Source organism: Nelumbo nucifera, chromosome 3 (genome assembly GCF_055504915.1).
Source record: "Nelumbo nucifera cultivar China Antique chromosome 3, China Antique-T2T, whole genome shotgun sequence".
Taxonomy (NCBI): Eukaryota; Viridiplantae; Streptophyta; class Magnoliopsida; order Proteales; family Nelumbonaceae; genus Nelumbo; species Nelumbo nucifera.
This window is the reverse complement of record NC_142651.1, coordinates 61288345-61308317: the sequence shown is the minus strand read 5'-3', so window position 1 is coordinate 61308317 and position 19973 is coordinate 61288345. Positions and strand designations below refer to the sequence as shown.

General features: G+C 38.7%; 1 protein-coding gene across 2 annotated transcripts in view; it reads left to right on the top strand.

Annotated features, from left to right (window-relative positions):
• The window catches only part of LOC104609403 (vacuolar protein sorting 38-like), an 83842-nt gene that overhangs the window by 44765 nt on the left and 19104 nt on the right, over positions 1-19973 (top strand). For both annotated transcript variants that reach the window (XM_010275697.3, XM_010275698.2), the window contains exons 4-5: positions 3674-3813; positions 4129-4353. In XM_010275697.3, coding sequence (XP_010273999.1) covers positions 3674-3813; positions 4129-4353 — 365 coding nt within the window. The remainder of the gene's footprint in view (positions 1-3673; positions 3814-4128; positions 4354-19973) is intronic.

Here is a 19973-nt window from a genome sequence, read left to right as displayed (position 1 = left end):
TATATAAAATAATAAATACTAATATAATAATAATATAAAATTTGAAACCTGATAACTATAATTAATAAAAATTACTAAATTTTAGCAAGTTTTTACTAGCAACTATTAAAAGTTAAGAAATTAATAAAAATTAGTAGTTCATAAATTAAAAAATTAAAATACAATTTAATTCTATTTAAATATAACTAATATTAATAGGGTAATTAAAATTAATAATAAATAATAAAATAGACCATTTGCATTCCATTTATAACTTAGCCCAACCTTGGGCTCAAGCAAATATTTTCTTCTAAGTTGGGTCTAGCTCAGATCGCAGTAGGGCTATAAATTTTAGCAGCTTTTATCTAGCAATTATTAAAAGCTAAGAAATTAATAAAAATTAGTATTGATGGGATAATTAAAATTAATAATAAAATGTAACAAATCATTTATAACTTGGCGTAATCCTGTTAAATCTATAAATTCATGCTCAAGCCACTATTTTCTTTTGAGTTAGGTCTAGCTCAAATATCCACCAAGCCCACATATAATGTGGGTAGTAGGGTTGTAAACGATATTCAAATCAAATCCAGTTAAATCCACATCAACATCCAATTATGAAATTTCTAGATCTGCATCCACATTTGGTTATTATTATGTTGGATTTTGAATTTTAAACTCTAAATGCATATATGTATAATTACACATAATATCTGTGTATACAATAATTATACTACATATACAAAACAATAATTTTTTATTAGGTGTGGATTTTAATCAAATTGGATAGGATTAAATCCACATTATTAACTAGATGCAAGTTCTAGAATCCAAATCTAGGATGATCGGATTCGAAGTTTAATTGGGTGTCGAACTTTCAAAGTTTAATGACGACCCTAGTAGATAGGGTCCAAGCTAAGCAAACCCCTAATAAGCTCAACCTGGAAGTTATATGCATATATGGTAAACATTATTATATAATATTTAGATAACAAATTTTATATTAATATATATGGAAATGTTATATATTTTTATACTATACTAGAATTAAATAAAAAATTTAATTTGCAAAAGAAACATAGTTTTATAATTAACATGGGCAAAGCTTGTAGGCCCAAACAAATATTATTACACTTAAGTGTGGGTTGGGCTAGGCCAAGCAACCTTAAAAACTGCTAATACACTATCAAAATTTTCATTGGGCTACACAATAGGGGTTGTCCATCCTCCGTAGCTCTTTTGGCTTCAATATTATCTAAAAATAGTTAATAAAACCTAAGAAATAATGCATGCATGGGTTGCACTCGGTTTGGTTCAGTCCAATTAGGAAAGTTCAGTGTTTTAAAAACACAAGGCGCAGGGGTCAATTTGTGCCTAAGGTGCAAGGCGAGGCGCACGTCTTTTTGATACAAGGTGCAAAAATTAAAAAAAATGCTAAAAAATAAAGAAAAATGTTAGAAAATTCAAAAAAATGCCAAAAAAATTCAAAAAATCAAAAAAAATATTAAACATAATATTAATAAAAAAATATAAACTAAAATTTTAAAATAATGTTTTAAAAAACCTATTATCTAAAATTAAAATACATAAACATAAGATGTAAAGCATATTCAAATGAGAATTTAAAAATAAAATCAAACATATAAAACATTTTTAAGCATGTAAAACCTCTAATTTCTTTTTTCACTCAATTGCAGTACTTCACATAGCTAATGTGTAAAACATATTACATTCCTGATTCTATGAGCCGGCTTTGTGCCAGGCCCCTCGAGGCAAGCCCAAACAAGTCCACGTTAGGTCTTAAATTCTTAATTTTCACACAAAAAATAATGATTTTATAGTTTTAATTGCTTTTTAAGAAGACATTTTATTAGGATGAATGAATGAACACCAAATTGGGGGTTCTCAGAGCTTCGGTGAGCGAGCGAAGAACCCCCAGTGAGGAAGATAGATTGTGGTGGTTTAATGAAGAGAAATACAACTCTACTAGGGAAATGGTTGTGGTGGTTTCCCCGTGAGGAAGATAGATTGTGGCACAGGGTCATTGAAAGCATTCATGATGCAGTAGATAATGACTGTGATGCAAAAGTAGCAGCTAATGCAGCTTCAAATTTCCCCTGGAAAGAAATCTCTGAAATCTTGCCTTTATTTATTAATTTCATCTGTCTTGATGTTGGGTGTGGGAATAAGATTTTAATCTGGAAAACCTTTGTCTTGGGGACTAACCACTTTGCTTGCAATTCCCTAATCTTTACTCTCTATCAAACCTAAAGGCTTGAACAGATGAACTATAGCTAGGGTCGCTGCACTCTCAGAAACTGAGATCAATTGAGACTTAGGGTTCAGAAGGGGCTTAAGAGACAATGGGTGTGATTCTCTCCTTGTCCTTTTTTCAAAATTGGAAGTGGTTTACCTGGATCAAAATGGCCTTGATAAAAGAATTTGGCATCCAACTTCCGCTGGCTTGTTTTTTCGTGTTTCTTTCTTTAACGTGCTTGCCTAATTGGACTCAGTGGGGGTAAATCTCCTTGTGAGAGAAATTTGGTGCAAACCAATTCCTCCTAAAGTAGAAGCTCTTTGTTGGGAAATGTTCTTAGGGATGGAAAACACCTGTGACATGCTACAGAAAAGAAGACCAAATATTTGCCTTTCTCCCCATATGTGTGTTCTTTGCAAGGCTTGTGGTGAAACCCTTTCTCACTTACTTTTCTTTTTCTCATTTGTTTCTTATATTTGGGACTATTTCTGTTCTCTCTTTGGTTGCATATGGGCTCCCCCACAAGGAGAAGTGAGCCTTTTCAACCCAAATTTCCTGAGGCAACAAAAGAAAAGGGGAAGATGTATGTGGAAGGTAGTACTTGTAGCCTTGGTTTGGTCTATTTGGGAGGAAAGAAATCAGAGGGTCTTCAATGAGAAAAGTAAATCCTTAGAGGAGGTGATTGAAGCCATTAAAATCAGATCAGTACATTGGGTTAAAACCTTGGAACTTTCCATGAAATTGGAGAGAAGTGGCACTCTCAGAACCACATAGAGAAAATATAAGAATGGAGTGGAAACCACCAAGTTTAATTTGGAAATCCAGGAAGAGTAGGAAAAGGGGGAGTTTTCGAAATCATCAAGGAGTAGTGATGGCCTTATTCTCAGGATCAATCGGTTTTGGTGACTCAATTCAGGTTGGATCAAAAGCACTGTTGCAAGGACTGAAATTTGCTGAACAATTAGGGGCAAGAAAATTGGAAATTGAAGGAGACTCCCTTCTGGTCGTAACATGAACAAAACAAATTGAGTCAGCACCCTGGAAACTCAGATTCATTTTCAGACAGATTGACCAACTTTCAAAGAAATATAACTCTATTAAAGATGGGTTAAAAGGGAAGAAAATGGGTTGGCCGATGTGTTAGCCAAGCAGGGAACTAGTAGACCATCCTTATTTTGGGCATTGTAGTAACCTAGTATTTATGGGGTCCATATACCTGTAACTTATTTTCAAATATTTAATTTAATAAATGAATTTCTTTGCTCATAAAAAAAAATCATGGAAAAGCTTGGGTTGAGCCCTGTTAACCCAAGCTATCTTATGGGTGATATCTTGTCACCTAGTTGCATTTTCTTTCTCTTTAATTAAATTTTTTCTTTTTGATTTATTAGCAAAAAATTATTTGAAGATAAATACTGATAAATATTTATTTTGCAGGGAATTCCTCAAAACCTCTTGATCCAAGATCCTTGACCATTTTGGGTCTGGAACATACTTCACATTCTTTGAAGATGATGAAATTTTTCAGTAAGGAAGAGGTTAAGAAATCTGCAAGTTCTTTGGGATATGTTGCACATGTGAGTATAGATATGTTCCTTGACATGAAATAATCCAATTGCAAATTCTTCTTGCTAGTTGTTCTTTTTGTTTTTTTCTCTCTCAAACTATTCTCATTTTCTATAGATCAATGCCAAACATTTTTTTTCTATTTTTTTTTCTTTTTTGGTATGTTGTATCGAGAATGTAGTTATTACGTTTAATTTTCTAGTTAATATGATATATATGAATTAACAATAAAAAATGATATGTACGAGTGGTAGAATTTCTTTTGATTCACCAATGAAATTTGGAATTTTGTGCTGGAGTAATTTGTTAGTTTGGTTGCCTTGCAGGCAGTTTCACTTATTGCTTCTTACTTAGATGTTCGTTTGCGATACCCTCTTCGCTTTGGAGGTTCATACTCATGTATCATAGACAATGCACCTTCAATTGATCCAGTGTCCGATTCAACGCCAAATTTATTACCTTCCGCAGATTATAAGCCTACAGAATTTCCTCTCTTCCTAGAAGGCCAAGATACGACTAGAGCAGCTTATGCTATATTCTTGTTGAACAAGGTGTGCTTGCCTTTTCTGCTTTGTTATCTCTTTCTTCTAGGCATATTAGAAGTGGTTGCCACCTCATCTAGATATTGTTATGCACTCCTTGGATTTTCTTTGCTGTCATGGATTAGAATGCCACCTCATCTAGATATTGTTATGCACTCCTTGGATTTTCTTTGCTGTCATGGATTAGAAAAGTAAAATTGGTTAAAAAAACTTGGTAGTGTGGGAACCGTAGTAGATAAATCTAGAGTGCACCATTGATAAATAGAGGTACCTGTTCATAGATGGCTTTAGGCTTCATGCTTGATAAATAGATTTGGATGTTCTTATAATTTTTGGCCGACTTGTGGAAGCTGTTTTAGCATGCTAGAATGTGTTGGATCTGTGAATAGGGAACAGATGTTTTGGACTCAATTTTAAAGAAAATTTCTATGAGGATAGGTGGATGGTTCACCAATCTTTGGGTCTGTATATAAGCTTTGTATATACTTTTTGATGCTCTTTTAATAAAATCAGTTATCTATCAAAAAGAGTCATTTTATCCTTTGTGGTATTCTGGATGTGATTTTATCCCTTAACTACCATAGAGCCTGTGCACTGATAAAAAAGATCCATTTTTTGTTGGTTAGCTTGGTGGCATTATTTGGAGGCTATGGCTATTAATGCATTTCCTTGGGGAGGCATGTATTAGTACCGAGCTTGAATGTCTCATCCCAGTGGATGTATTGATCTCCTAATGATACTTTTTTTTCATAGTAAAGAAAAAGAATCACTAAAAGAAGATCAGCATTAGGTTAAAAGGAATCAACCACTAAGGATAAGAATAACAACAATCACTCTGATTGCTTCTGACGAAGGGTAACCACCACCATAACCAATCCCAAATACATACAATCAAACTACATACAATAGACTCAAATTGCAAATTTGGACCAGCAAAGGGACCACTACTTGCAGAGATTGACACCTTGGCCTCTCTTTGATCAAGAACCATACCCACACTTCAAGCAACCAAAACCACCAACAACATATAAAAATAAACTTTCTCATTTGGCCCTATTATCCCATTCTTCTCACCATAAAATCTTCCAAGACAAACCTTCTCCCCTATAACTCCACCTCTTTTTCTCCTCTTTGCTAATCCTCCATACCCAATGTGAATACCATCCTTGCCTCTCCTTTTGTCCTTCCCAAATACATGTTAGAAGACCTTTGTCTATTGAATCTCTTGGCAATAAGTCCGATTGAAAAATGAGGAAGTAGAGAAGAGAAGAAGAAAAGGTTTGGAGCAATGGAACAGTACTGGCGGCGCCAACTTCTATTATATTATATAGGGTGGAAGAAATAAGAAGGGAAAAGACTCTTGTGCCCCTGCTGTAAGTGAGTACAATAATAGAAAATAAATAAAAGGCTTTAACTAGCCAAACACACCCTAACACAAATAACTAAATTATTTCAACACTCCCCCTCAAGTTGGAGCATAGATGTCAATCATGCCCAACTTGTCACACAAATCATTGTGCCACACATGATGAAGACCTTTGGTGAAGATATCTGCAAGTTGATCTTCTGAGCTGACATATGGAGTACACACTTCTCCATTTACAAGTTTCTCTCTAATAAAATGCTTGTCCACTTCAATGTGTTTCGTCCTATCGTGCAGGACTAGATTAACAGCAATATTGATGGCAGCTTTATTGTCACAGTAGAGTGACATAGGGTTGCTCACTGCAAAACCCAGTTCACCTAACAAATTTCTTATCCACATGATTTCAGCAACCCCATGAGACATCGCTCTATATTTTGCTTCAGCACTAGATCTAGCCACCACACTTTGTTTTTTACTTCTCCATGTAACCAGATTTCCTCCTACAGAGGCACAATACCCACTGGTAGACTTTTGGTCATCAACTGCTCCTGCCCAATCACAACATCAGTATATACTTCCACCTTTAAGTGCCCATGTTTCTGGAACAACAAACCAGCTCCGGGAAACTTCTTGAGGTATCTAAGGATCCTCTCTGCAGCTTCAAAGTGAGTTGCCCTAGGATTGTGCATGAACTGACTAAGGACACCCACTACTTAAGCAATATTAAGCCTGGTCATAGACAAATACAAGAGTCTCCCTACGAGTCTTTGGAACTTCTTCACATCTTTCAAAAACTCTCCCTAACTGTCTCCTAGCCGATGATTAGATTCAATTGGTGAGTCAATTTGTTTTACCCCCAACTTGCCTGTATCTTCTAGTAGATCTAGTACATATTTCCATTGGGAAATAAAGATGCCCTTGTGAGAGCGGGCAACTTCAATTCCACGGAAATAACGTAAGGGGCCTAGATCTTTCACCTCAAATTGAGTGGCTAAGAACTTTTTTAGTCTCCGTATTTCAGCCTCCCAATCTCCTGTAATCACTATGTCATCCACATACACAATTAGAGCTGCAATTTTCCCTTCACCTTTTTTCACAAATAAAGTGTGATCTGACTGACATTGTTTGAACCCCATCTGTTGAACTGCTAAGTGGAACATACTAAACCAAGCCTGAGGTGATTGTTTCAACCCATATAAAGATTTTTTTAACCTGCACACTTTTTGTTCACTGCCTTTGGCACAAAATCCTAGAGGTTGCGTCATGTACACTTCCTCTTCCAAGTCACCATTCAAGAAAGCATTTTTGATGTCCAATTGGTGAAGTTCCCAGTCAAGATTTGTTGCCAATGAAAGAAGAATCCTGATAGAGTTCATCTTGGCTATTGGAGGAAAAGTCTCTGCATAGTCCACTCTATATACCTGTGTAAAACCTCTTGCTACCAGTCTAGCCTTATACCTTTCAACAGTTCCATCAGCCTTGTGTTTCACTGTGAACACCCACTTGGAACCCATTGGTTCCTTCCCTTCAGGAAAATCCACCAACTCCCAAGTGCCATTTTTGTGTAATGCATCAATTTCTTCTTGCATTGCATCTATCCATTTAGGTTTAGATAAAGCTTCTGCCACATTCTTAAGAACGAGGACACTGTCCACAGAAGAGAGGAATGCATGGAATGAAGGTGAAATGTGATCATAGGACACAAAATTAGAGATAGGATGATTAGTGGTACAAGATCTAACACCCTTTCTCTTAGCAATAGGAACATCAAGATCATTGATGATAGGGGAATCAACATTGAGAGGAACAGGCATATCAATAGGAGCAAGTGTATCTGGCTGATGAGAAGGATCTGCCTCTGGCGAATCCGTTGATGTTGGTTGCATAGTGTCAGGTTCCACGACTCTTGAGCTCTACTGGCTTTTATGGCGACGATGGAAGACACGGAATGGAGGAGGATCGGGTAAAGGAGGTAGTTGAGTTTGAGCCACCTGTTTCTCCTCAACCCTACTCTCCCCCTGAGGAAAAACCGAGATGAAAGGTTGATTCTCAAAGAAGGATACATCAATGGAGACATAGTACTTGCGAGAGGTAGGATCATAGCAACGGTACCCCTTTTGAGATAAAGTTTAACCAAGGAAAACATAAGGAATAACCCGAGGATCAAGCTTACCTCGAGTAGGGGACAAGTTATGGACAAAGCAACGACACCCAAAAACATGCATCGAAATGGTGGACAACGGAGCTATAGGAAACAGAAGCTGATGTGGGGCCTTATACTCTAGTAACCGAGATGGCATACGGTTGATGATGTATGTAGCATACAAAACTGCATCCATCCAAAAACATTTTGGCACATTTATATGAATTAATCAGCCACGAGCTACTTCGAGAAGGTGACGGTTCTTTCGTTTAGCAATACCGTTTTGTTGGGGTGTCCTAGCACAAGAGCTTTGTTGAAGTGACCCACTCGAAGCAGAAAACTCCGTGAGATCTCCATGGAAGTATTCCTTCGCATTGTTCAACTGGAAGATATGGATTTCAGTTTGGAACTGAGTGAACACCATGCGTTGAAAGTCTTTCACAATTTTTGGCACTTCATCTCTAGATCGCGTAGGGTAAACCCAAGTGTATCTAGAGTAATCATCAATCAAGGTAATGAAGTACTTATATCCAGCCTCAGTAGGTAGAGTAACAGGGCCCCAAACATCAGAATAAACAATATGAAATGGAAATTCAGATCTTTTATTACTCAAAGGAAAAGAACTTCTACAATGTTTACTCAATTGACATGTCTGACACTATAACTGACTCACTGACAAGAGTGCCCTGTATTCTGCTTCAGCAGGGACATCAGGGTAGGTCCAGTGGAAGAGGTGGACACCCCATGATCGGGCTCACAAGGGATGGGAAGAGGAACAGCTGGAGACATAGCAAAGTACTCATCAGATTTCTCCTCCTCAGGAGGAATACTAAAGAAGGGAGTCAACTCTGCAAAGGTGACATCCCGAGATACAAAGCGGGTGCCACGAACTGGATCAAAACAACAATAACCCTTCTGTGTGGAAGCATATCCCAGAAACACGCACTTATGAGCCTTAGGTTCAAACTTGTGCCTTTGGTGACTATGAATATGCACATAGCAAATACACCCAAACACACGAAGAGGAAGAGAAAAGAGATCCTGATCCGGGAAGAGAAGACTAAAAGGGGTTTTAAAGCCAAAGACCCGGGAGGGCATACGGTTGATCAGAAAGGTAGCAGTAAGAACAACATCTCCCCAAAACTTTATAGGAACATGGGATGCAAATAAGAGGGATCTGGCAACCTCAACCACATACCTGTTCTTTCTTTCCGCCACCCCGTTTTGTTGTGGAGTGTAGGAACAAGAACTTTGATGAATAACCCCAAAAGTTTCAAGATAGGTGGAGAGGGTTCTCTCAAAATACTCCTTAGCATTGTCAGAGTGTAATATTTTGATACGGGTATTAAATTGGGTGAGGATGAGTTCATGAAAATTTTTCACAATAGCTGGTACTTCATCCCTGGATTTCATGAGATAAATCCAAGTGTAACATCTACAATGCTTTGAATAGGAATGGTTGGCATGTGATATGGCCCCCATGGTTGGCATGAGATAAAAAGGATAAAGCACCTGTAACCCCCCATGGTTGGCATGTGATATGGCCCCCACACATCAGAGTGAACAATATGGAAAGGAGAAAATGATCTTTTATTGCTAATTGAATAGGAATGTCTACAATGCTTTGCCAGCTCACATGATTCACAATGAAGACTCGATAAAGACACTCCTTTAAACATATCTGGGAACAAATGACTCAAAGTAGAAAAGGACAAGTGACCAAACCGAAAATGACATAATAAAATTTTGTTAATAGACTCTGACACGACCGACTCTAAGGTAACTCCATGAGTTGGTCCCAAAGCTTGATCTGGTGTGTCCAGCAAGTATATTCCGTTCGCCTCATGGCCACTCCCAATCATCCTCCGAGATTGCAGGTCCTGAAAAACACAATGAGTGGGAAAGAAAGTTATGCTGCAATTCATTGACTTTGTTAAGCTACTAACAGATAAGAGGTTTGTGTTAAGCTTAGGGACATGAAGAATAGAAGATAAGAATAGGGTGTCAGAGGTCTTTATATCACCTTTACTAGAGATGGGGGCAAGGGACCCATCGGCAAGGGATATTTTCTCTTTCCCAGAGAGGAGGTGATATGAGCAAAACAGGTTAGATAGGCTGGTCATATGGTCTGATGTACCGGAATCAATAATCCAAGGGATTTTATGATTATCTGAAGCTGAAGCATGATTCACAGAAGCACGAGTACCTGAGTGAGCAAAAGCCAATGAAGATGATGTACTGTTGGAAGGGTGAGTTGAAGAAACTGTAGCTTCCAAGTGATTTAGGAGCCTCCCATACTTCTCAAAATCCAGCTTCATTGCAGCCAATTGCTCAATAGTTGATTTTTCTTCGCTTTCCTTACTTCCCCCTTCAGGCACTGTAGCAGCATTAGCAGTCTTGGATTTTCCCACCTGACTGCCCTTCTTAGGGTTATTTTTGTTCTTAAACCTATCAGGAAGAAGTTCAGGATGAAGCTTCCAGCAGGTGTCCTTTGTATGTCGTGGTTTCTTGCAATATTCACACATCTGTTCTCTTTTCTCAGTAGAGCCCTTCGGTTTCATTCCCGCATGTGCAAAATGTTCTGTAGATGGACTCTACAAACTGCACCTGCTGCCTACTCTCCTCACTAGTTATCATAGCATATGCCTGTGAAAGAGTAACCTCATCCCTGGCCAAAATGTTCTGTTTGATAATATTAAACTCAGAGGTTGAGTCCAGTGAGAAACTCAAACACCCTATTTCTCTCCACTAGCTTTCTATACATTTTAGCATCCTTTTTACTCTCCCACATCACTGTCTCCATAACATCAATTTCCTGCCATAGGGATTTTAGTATAGAGTAGTAGATTGCCACACTCTTCTCCCCCTGTCTCAGTTTTTTCACATCACTTTTCAATTTGTATGCTCTGGCTACATTTAGTTTCTGTGAATAGGTCTCAGTTATACTGTCCCATATCTCCTTAGCTGAAGACATCCAGAGATAGTGCTAGCTTATATGGGGTTGCATAGAGTTGACTAACCATCCTATAACAGTATAGTTCTCTTGCATCCATCTTTCAAATTAAGGGTCTGTCTCTTCGGGTTTCACCTTGCTGCCTGTGAGATACCCAAGTTTTCCTCTACTACAAACATAGATTTTTATAGACTGTGCCCAAGCAAGATAGTTCGTCCCATCTAGCTTAATTGTGGTAACACTAGTCAAAACAGAATCTACTGAAGCAGGTCTAGAAACTGGCACCTGCTTGAACTCACTTCCGTATGCCTCCATTAATCAAACGGAAATCAAAGAACAGAAAATTTTGACTATGTAAACTTACTTGAAGTCAAACCAGAACTTGGGTGCTTGAAAAACGAGGGTTTTGCTCTGTCCAGCAGATGAGAGGAAGAGAGAAGACACTGCCGCACCCACCAGACTAACCCAAACTCTTCCAAACCTGAACTGCCCTCCTTTAGCAGTTACAAGACACCTTCCAAGCACAGAGCGCCACACCCAAGCTTCACCTTTCTTGGTAACCTCGAAAATCTCTAGTCGGCGAGGGTTTTGGGTAGCAACAAAACAACATCACTTCTTGGCAAAATCTGGCCAGAACTAAACTCTCCAAACCCTTCTACCAACTAGGCAAGTGATTCTCTATACTATAGATAACCTATCTCTCCATACACTCTCTTGATTTTAGAGTGTACAGGAACAAAGAAAAAAGAAGGAAGAGGAACTGAACCTGCTCTGATAACAAGATGTAAATCAGTCCTCTAATATCAAGATTAAACTTAGTGATTAGCAGAATAGAACAGATCTGAATAACTGTATAAGAGAGGAAGATGGCGAAGAGAAGAGGTAAGAGAAGAAGAAGTCGAATTAATCACCCTTCTCCTCTAACCCTATTTTATTAATCTCTAAAAAATTGATGATGACAAGTATACCCTTAAGTGGGCGGCCAGTTTGGCAGTTACATAAAGAAAATAAATTAAGAACAAATAACAGGCCCATTAAGTGAGGCCCATCAACATAAAATAAAGGATATCACACGAAAGGCTGTTAGGGCCCATTCGACCCAGTCTCTTTACAACAAGGACTCAAACAACTTTGGGAACATAACTTTTAATGACTCAAAAGAAAGATGACCAAGATGACTGTGCCATAAATAGGCTCGATTCTCACTGGACAAACTCATGGACTCTGTAGCCACAAGACCAACTTTATTCTCCAACACGTAGAGACCATCTACCATGCTTCCTCTACCAATCGTCTTCCCTGAGGCCAAATCCAGAAACACACATGAAGACGGAAAGAAAGTGACTAAACAGTTCAAGGAGTGAGTTATACTACTAATGGACAACAAATTTATAGGTAATTTCAGAACATGCAATACATTAGAAAGGGTAAGGCCGAGTGGGAGAGTTATGGTACCTTGGCCAGCTATGGTAGAGAAAGAACCATCAGCTAGTCTCACCTTATCTCTTCCAGAGAGAAGGTTATATGTCTGAAATAAATTTGACTTACTGGTCATGTAGTTTGAGGCTCCGGAGTCAATAACCCAAAGAGAATCAGTGGTATGAGATGACACATGGAAGGCAGTGCCAGCATTACCTGATGTAGACGCGAAAGAGGTAGAGGGAGTAGGACCAGAATCCATCTGGCGGAGAGTCCTACCATACAATTCTAAATGTGAAGGGATGAGAGATCCATCATATGGATGGCCGAACCTTGCAAGAAGGTTGGGCGAAATTTCAAAAATTTCTCTCTCCCATGTGGGAATCACATTCCCTATTTTAGAAAACTACATTTTCAAGGTTCAATCTTGAACCTAAACCAGACCAGATATGAAACCAAAAGGGAGTTGAGGGATATACTTGATACGAAGTAACAATAACCTCCAATGAAGGTGTTCATGCCCAAGGAAAGATCCAAAGAGTGCTTCCACCGAAGATGACACGGTGCAGGATGAAGCAGAACTAGCAAGATGGTTCTTTAGCAAGAACCTGATTCTTCAGCAAGAATCTGATGGAGGGCTAATGAGCACGACTTCAGATTACCTTTTCTACCAAAAGGTAATATCAAGAACCTTTCTTGATCACTCCCATAGGTGGAGATTGAACTGGCAGGGGCGGCAAGAGTAGGAAAGAGCAGAAAATAGGAGCAGTCAAACTGCAGATTCTTCTCTCTTTGTAGTCTGCGATCTGAATGTTGTAATTTGAAGGTTCACCCTGCTCCTCTATTTATAGCCTTTAAAGAGAGTGTCTCCTAATCCCATTAGGAGTTTCCTAATCCAAATCTTGTATTTGGATCTGGACTCTCTTTAAGAGATAAGGATAATTCCTAATCTTATTTGCAGATAAAGATCAGCCCTCCTAATCTAATTAGGAGTTTCCTAATCCAAATCTTTATTTGGATCTGGACTCTCTGAGTGGATAGGGATAATCCCTTATCCTATTTGTTGATCTAAATCCCAGAACCACCCCCTTTTAATTAATCTCATTAAGCCAGTTTGAATTGGGCTTTAGGCCCATTAAGTTCATTTGCTCACTTAGCCTCTTAACTGCTGCCCAGTTGGATATCCTTGTATTGCGTGGGACCCAAACATTGATCTACACATCAGCCACATGGGTTCAGCCCAGCCTCTTTTACAAGGGCTGGCTGAATTCACTGTAGGAGACAGTGAACCCTTGAGTCCATCACCATGGGCTCTTAATGGGCCCAACATTTACACTAAATGGTCCCTGGGTCAAGCCACCTTATAAAAAACCCAAGGACTGTGGGCGGATGCAAGATTAGCCCATCTGGTATTACCCTCAATGGTCTTACACTTAACCTCTCAACCCATAATGATCAAACACTACCTGACAAGAGAGGTCCTCTCCCTCGGCTACAAGGTAACAGTGCTGCACTCTCTACTCACATGGATCCCAGGAATTAAAATCTTTTGCAAACATTTTGAAACCATAATATATAATATATGTATATCTCTATATAAATATATTTTGCAAAACAAATTTCAACGGTTGCAATCGACTGCCGGCAGTTTTGGTTTCCATCAGAGAGAGTGCATCCCTGATCATTCACTTTGTCCGACAAAGGGGCTGATCCTGTCAATATGATCACCCACTCAGATGAATTCTCGGGTTGTCCCAACATACCCAGGTTTTGACCCCCTCTAAGGATCTCACTGATTGGCATATCAAAGATAGCCCAATCCGACACCTAGTGCAGTATCATAATCAAGTCTAGGGGTCAGGTGTAACATTCCAGTTTTGCCTATTTATCTCCAAGGTCCAGGGCAATACTGGAATTCTGGTCTGGTTTAGGGTTTCAAGAAAACCCACACTACATGTACCTCAGGTCTCACCCTGGCAGCTGAAACAAGCCACCCCATCCAACTTGGCGGCACATTAGTGTCAGCCTTGGCAGGATAGATCTCCCTAGATCTATCCAACGACTGTGAAGATTCTAAAATAACACGAGTCTCATATGTGTACAGTTTAAGGGTATTACACAGAAACACATCATAATAACATGAATCAAATACATACTTTATTCATTTACATTAAATGTCATAATGTACATCATTCTGATTGGAGCTAAGGGCATACATTGTCTAACAAAATGGTCACGAAAGGAGTTGATAATTTCTTCCTTGGGGTTAGAATTGGGATTCCTCTCCTGAGTTACCAATGGACTAGTCTCTGGAGATGCCATATTAGCCAAGTTATACTTTTTCTGATTCTGCTGACTTTGTTTCTTGCCCTGATCAGGTGTTGACTTCTTACCCAAATCCTGTGCCCATTTAGGCTTTCCATGGAGATCCCAACATGTATCTCTGGTGTGTCTTGTTTTCTGGTAGTGAGTGCACCAAAGTTTACTCTTATCATCTGTTCTCTTCTGAGAGTCACCTTTCTTAAAAGCACCTCCAACATTTATATCTGAATTTCCCCGGACAGCTAGGGCAACTGACTCCCGCTCTACACAATTCATCACACTTCTTCTACTCTCTTCTGATTGCACTAAGGCATACACCTCCTGAACTGATGACAAGTCTTTACTGCCCAAGATCTGCACCCTGATGGACTCATATGAAGGATTCAGCCCTAGGAGGAAGGCAAAGACCCGTTGTTGAGATACAAGTGACTTATACGCCTTTGCATCTTCATCACACTTCCAATTCACATTTTGGTAGTGATCAAGTTCTTTCCATATCGATGTCAAATCAGAATAGTACATCGAGAGACTCCTCTCCCCCTGCTTACAAGTAGAGGATTCAGCTTGCAGTTGGTATATCTTGGCATAGTGTCTCTACTCTAATTAGGTGGACTTTGCTTGTTCCCATATCTCATAAGCAGTTTCAGCCCACATAAAAGTTTTCCTTACCTGTGGCAGCATGGAAACCAAGAGCCATGACATCACCATACTATTCTCTTGGTTCCACCTATCATATTCAGCACTTCCGTTCTTCGGTTCCTTCACTCTCCCATTGATGTATCCTATTTTCCCCCTAGCAGTGATGTAGAGTTTTATTCCCCTAGACCACTCAAGGTAGTTCAGACCATCAAAGGGAATAACAACCATGGGGAAATTCATATCCATTCCCCCACTCATTCCATTGTGGCTCCCTGAAATCTCTGAAGTAGCAGAATTCTCAGACGACATGGTAAACACAGTTTTTTTTATCTAAACTCTCAACTTAGGATCCCTCCTTATATCGACAAAAGCTCCACGCACAACAATTCAGTTTTGGACTTAATCTAAGTACAAAAAACAGCACCGATTTCCAAAGAAGAACTATGACGAGACTGATTTTCAGATCTGCATGAAGAACAGCCCCAACCTACTGGTTTTCCAGTAAGTTCCACCACAGCATTAATCAATAAGAAAGATCCTACCACACATGAAATCAGACTGATGAGTAGAGAAAACAGGTCATCTGTGACTTACAGTCACCTTTTCACAGGTACCGGATCACACGATCTAACAAATAAAAGAGGTATAACCCTCACAAAAGTCTGCCGACATTCAGTGGTTTGGATTCATTTGTTCTCCACTTGGTACACGACCAAGGAAAGAAATAAAAGAAGAAAGAAAACTTTAGGGTTGTACCAGTTGCAGATCTGATTTGATCAGCCCAGATTCAATCCTCTGTTCTGTCCAGATTCAGCAACTTGAAGAGAAAACTTGGTCGCCCAGATTCAACAGCCTTGCTCTGATACCATCTTGGCAATAAATCCGATTGAAATATGAGGAAGTAGAGAAGAGAAGGGAAGAAGAGAGAAGAGAAGAAGAAAGAAAGGAAGAAGAAAAGGTTTGGAGCAATGGAACAGTACTGGCGGCGCCAGCTTCTATTATATTATATAGGGTGGCAGAAATAAGAAGAGAAAAGACTCTTGTGCCCCTGCTGTAAGTGAGTACAATAACAGAAAATAAAAAAAAAGGCTTTAACTAGTCAAACAGACCCTAACACAAATAACTAAATTATTTCAACAGAATCCTTTCAAAATTATTCTTTCTTCTTCTTTCCTTCTTTATTCCAACTCTTTAAATATCCTCTTTGCTGCTTCTTTTCCATTCTAAATAAAGCACTTCCAATGCTCTTCCTATTTCAATCTCTTCGCCAATGACTTTCTCCAAATGTGTACTTTGTTTACCCTCGTGCACTTCATCTAAGGAACCTCTTGGTCTTCATTTTCCTCACCTTCCTCCTTCAATGCATTATCTCCCTCAGACCTTCCTACTTTGTTCCATCACAAACCTCGCTTCCCATTTATTTCATTCTAAACTTCTTGAGTAGATCATGTTTGCTGACCTTCATTATCTCTTTGTTAATAAATTTGAAGACTGAGCCATCTGTTCTTTTACTTAAAGCATACATTGGGCCTCTTCTTTACATAATCTCCTTTTCAACTTCAGCTACAGGCTCATCTACTTCAAGACTATGGAATACCTTCTTGAGAAATACATCCATTCCCTCCTCAGAAGATGTCTCAACCATTTGATTTAGGACAGGAAATGGAAAAGTCCTACTGGTTGAACGTGGTTGGAAGGTTAGGGAGAATTAGGGATCTGAATTATTAGAGAAAGATTCACACATTAAATAGAAAGATTGCACATTTAGGAGAATAGAGAGAAAAAGAAGAAAACCAAACTATTACCTGCAGGCAATTTCAAAAGAAAATTTTCATTCCACTTATTCTACTCTTAAAAGTTCAATGACAGTACCTCTGTATATAGAACAAACATGAGAACTTGGATGTCCCTCTACAGATCCAATTTCATTTAGGAAACTGACACAAAACAAATTCTAGCTACTTTAAAACTAAGGCAACCTGATAGGTAATCCATAGGGATTCTCAAATAGGGACTTCTAATTCTTAAAATAACTCTTAGTACCAGTTAGTAATCCTATTAAAACTACTTTATTGTAAAAGACTCCATAAATTACTAAAAGTATAAATAATGATTTTACTATAAATAGTAATTATGGAAATTACTATGCCTGTTTACACATCTGGTGTGGTTCTCTTTCTTTGGGCTGTTCCACATTCAGTGGATCTTATCCGGCTCTGTACCTGACCTGTTATCCTCTTGGAGGTGTGGTGCCTTCACAGCCAAAGGAAAATTTCTGTGGAATTTTCTGCGTTTTGCTCTATGTTGGGACAGTCTGTAAAGAAAGGAACCACAGAATCTTCAAATCCAAGTGGAGTTATTGGCAAAGCAGAGTGGGCTTTTCAGAGTTGGGATGGTTGCTCGAATCCTTTTGTGGGAGTGCCGGCTAGTGCATTTTCTAATAGTTTGTTGTCTATTACTTTTTGAGCTTTTGTCTAGGAGCTGAATATAAATGATCTGTTAGAGGCAGACTTTTTATTACTTGGTGAGGGTTTCTTGCCCTCCCACTTTTCATAGTAATACAATTCTTCTTACATCTTTCAAAAAAAAATGGAATTTACTGTGGATGGTAATTTCAAAATCGTTTTTTATTAAGAGAAGTAAATTTCTTGAAGAATTAAAAATCCTATTACACAGAAAAAAGCTAAAAATGTCAAAATTTCAAACAAGTGAATAACCCAAAATTGCAAAATTAACATTGGTTTAAGAATATGAAGAATTTCGGTTTCTCTTCCAAATATTCTTTCCATGCTTTCATGCCTGCATCACCATGTCCTCCCCTCTAACAAGAACAATCTGAATTCTTGTCTTGGAGTGTTCTTCACTACTGATTTTCTGAGACAAACTAACATTGTTCCCGTAATAAGAGATCTTCATTGTACTTAGGGTTAACTTAATTCTCATTGGCATGAAGTGTTTGGGGTTAAGTAGCTGGTTAGCTTAACAAACAGAATCACAGACACTTTTACATACTATTTTTTTCCATAATCAATAAAATGTTTTCTTGGTTACCAATCAAAAATTAATGACATCTTCAATGTAGGCAAATATTCCAGTGTTCTAAATGTTTCCTTCCCGAGTGTAATCTAGAAAAATTGATGTTTTCTATCACTGCTGTCCAGAAAGAAACCTCTTCTGGAAAAAGATAAAAGTATAAAAATCACATGTGGACTGACCTTTTCCATAAACATAGCTGAGATACTTATATTCTTGCTCTTCTCAAAGCAGATCTTGCCCCCACAGTACACCTCCTTTGTCCCATCAAAGATTCCAACCTGAGAATTATTAGGGGTGACCATTTCTAGCCCAAACCAGCCTGCAAATTTCCGGGCTTGGAACCAAGCTTTATGTCCAGACCCATCAGGCCCAGCCTGGCCTGGAATACATAACAAGTTTAAACTTTAAAATAAACCTGGCCTGGCCCATGGTCTACCCTACTGAGCTTCGTCATCATCCTTTAACATTGCTTCAACACCATTTCTGCCACCCACAATCAAGTAGCTGCTGTTTAGGACCATCATAGTATCTTGAAGGCCACATAAAGCAATGTTTGCTACTTCAAATGAACAATCCTTCTTGCCATCACCCCTTGCTTTCTTCGTCAGTTCCTTTGATTTTGTAGTAGATGAGAACCCTTGAATCTTATGGTCTTGTCTATCTTCACTGACTGATTCATGTAACTTCTGATGATGTAATGTCTATATTGTACAGTGTAGTGTCTTAAGGGCATTTCTGTCAGTTTATTTTGTATTCATCCTATTATAATAACAGGAGGGGTTGTTACCCCGTTATTTTTTTTTGGCTTCAGATTCTCTCTTGCTCTTCTTTCTCTCTCTTTCTCTTCTCCCAAGAAATATACCATGGAAAACAACTATGACCTTGGTAGAATCCCGCTCTTCCTTCATTCTAGCGTTTACTGGCCCATAGATTCCTGTTATCATGAGTTGCAAATTACTGGGAGTCCATAACACTTGCTGAAATAGAAACAGCCACCACCTGTTTATCTAGTAGATTGAAAGTGTTGCTGTTCCAGATTAGAGCCACACCACCTGCTGTGTTAATTGCTGGAATGTCTAACGAATCGCATGGATCAGATCCCCACACACTTTTGACCTTTGTCTTTTTAGCTTCTGTAATTTGGTTTCTAGCAACATTATTAAAATATCTGGTTTTCTTTCTCTTAAAAATCCGCCAGCAACTAATGTCCTTCCCTAGCCAAGGCCTGGATACTCCAAGTGCTTAATTCGATTCTGTCCATAGATTATCTCCTTGATGATTTACTGCTCTGTGGGGCTTGGGAACATCAGGAAAAGGAGTATGGCTCTTATGGGGAAATGGCTGTGGAGACTCCCAATAAAAAGGAGAGACTATGGGCTAAAATAGTGGTAAGCATACATGGGATGGAGCAAAATGGATGGGATGTTGGGATCCGAGCTAAGACCACAAGTACATCACCTTGGAAAGCCATTCACGATTTGCTTGCAGCTTTCACCCTATTGTAAGGCTTAAGTGTTCCTTGTAACTGATGTTAATGGGACAGTTTCAGCTACTTTTTTTTTTCTTATCATTCTTATCCTAGGATATGCCGGCAGGGGCATACTTGTAATTTTGTCTTTTTTATAAAGATTAATATAAATAGAAGACTGGCGGCTGCCAGTACTGAGTTTTGCTTTTCTTTCTATCATCCGTACCTCTCTCTCTCTCTCTCTCAATCACCACAAGCAACAACATGGTATCAGAGCGGAATT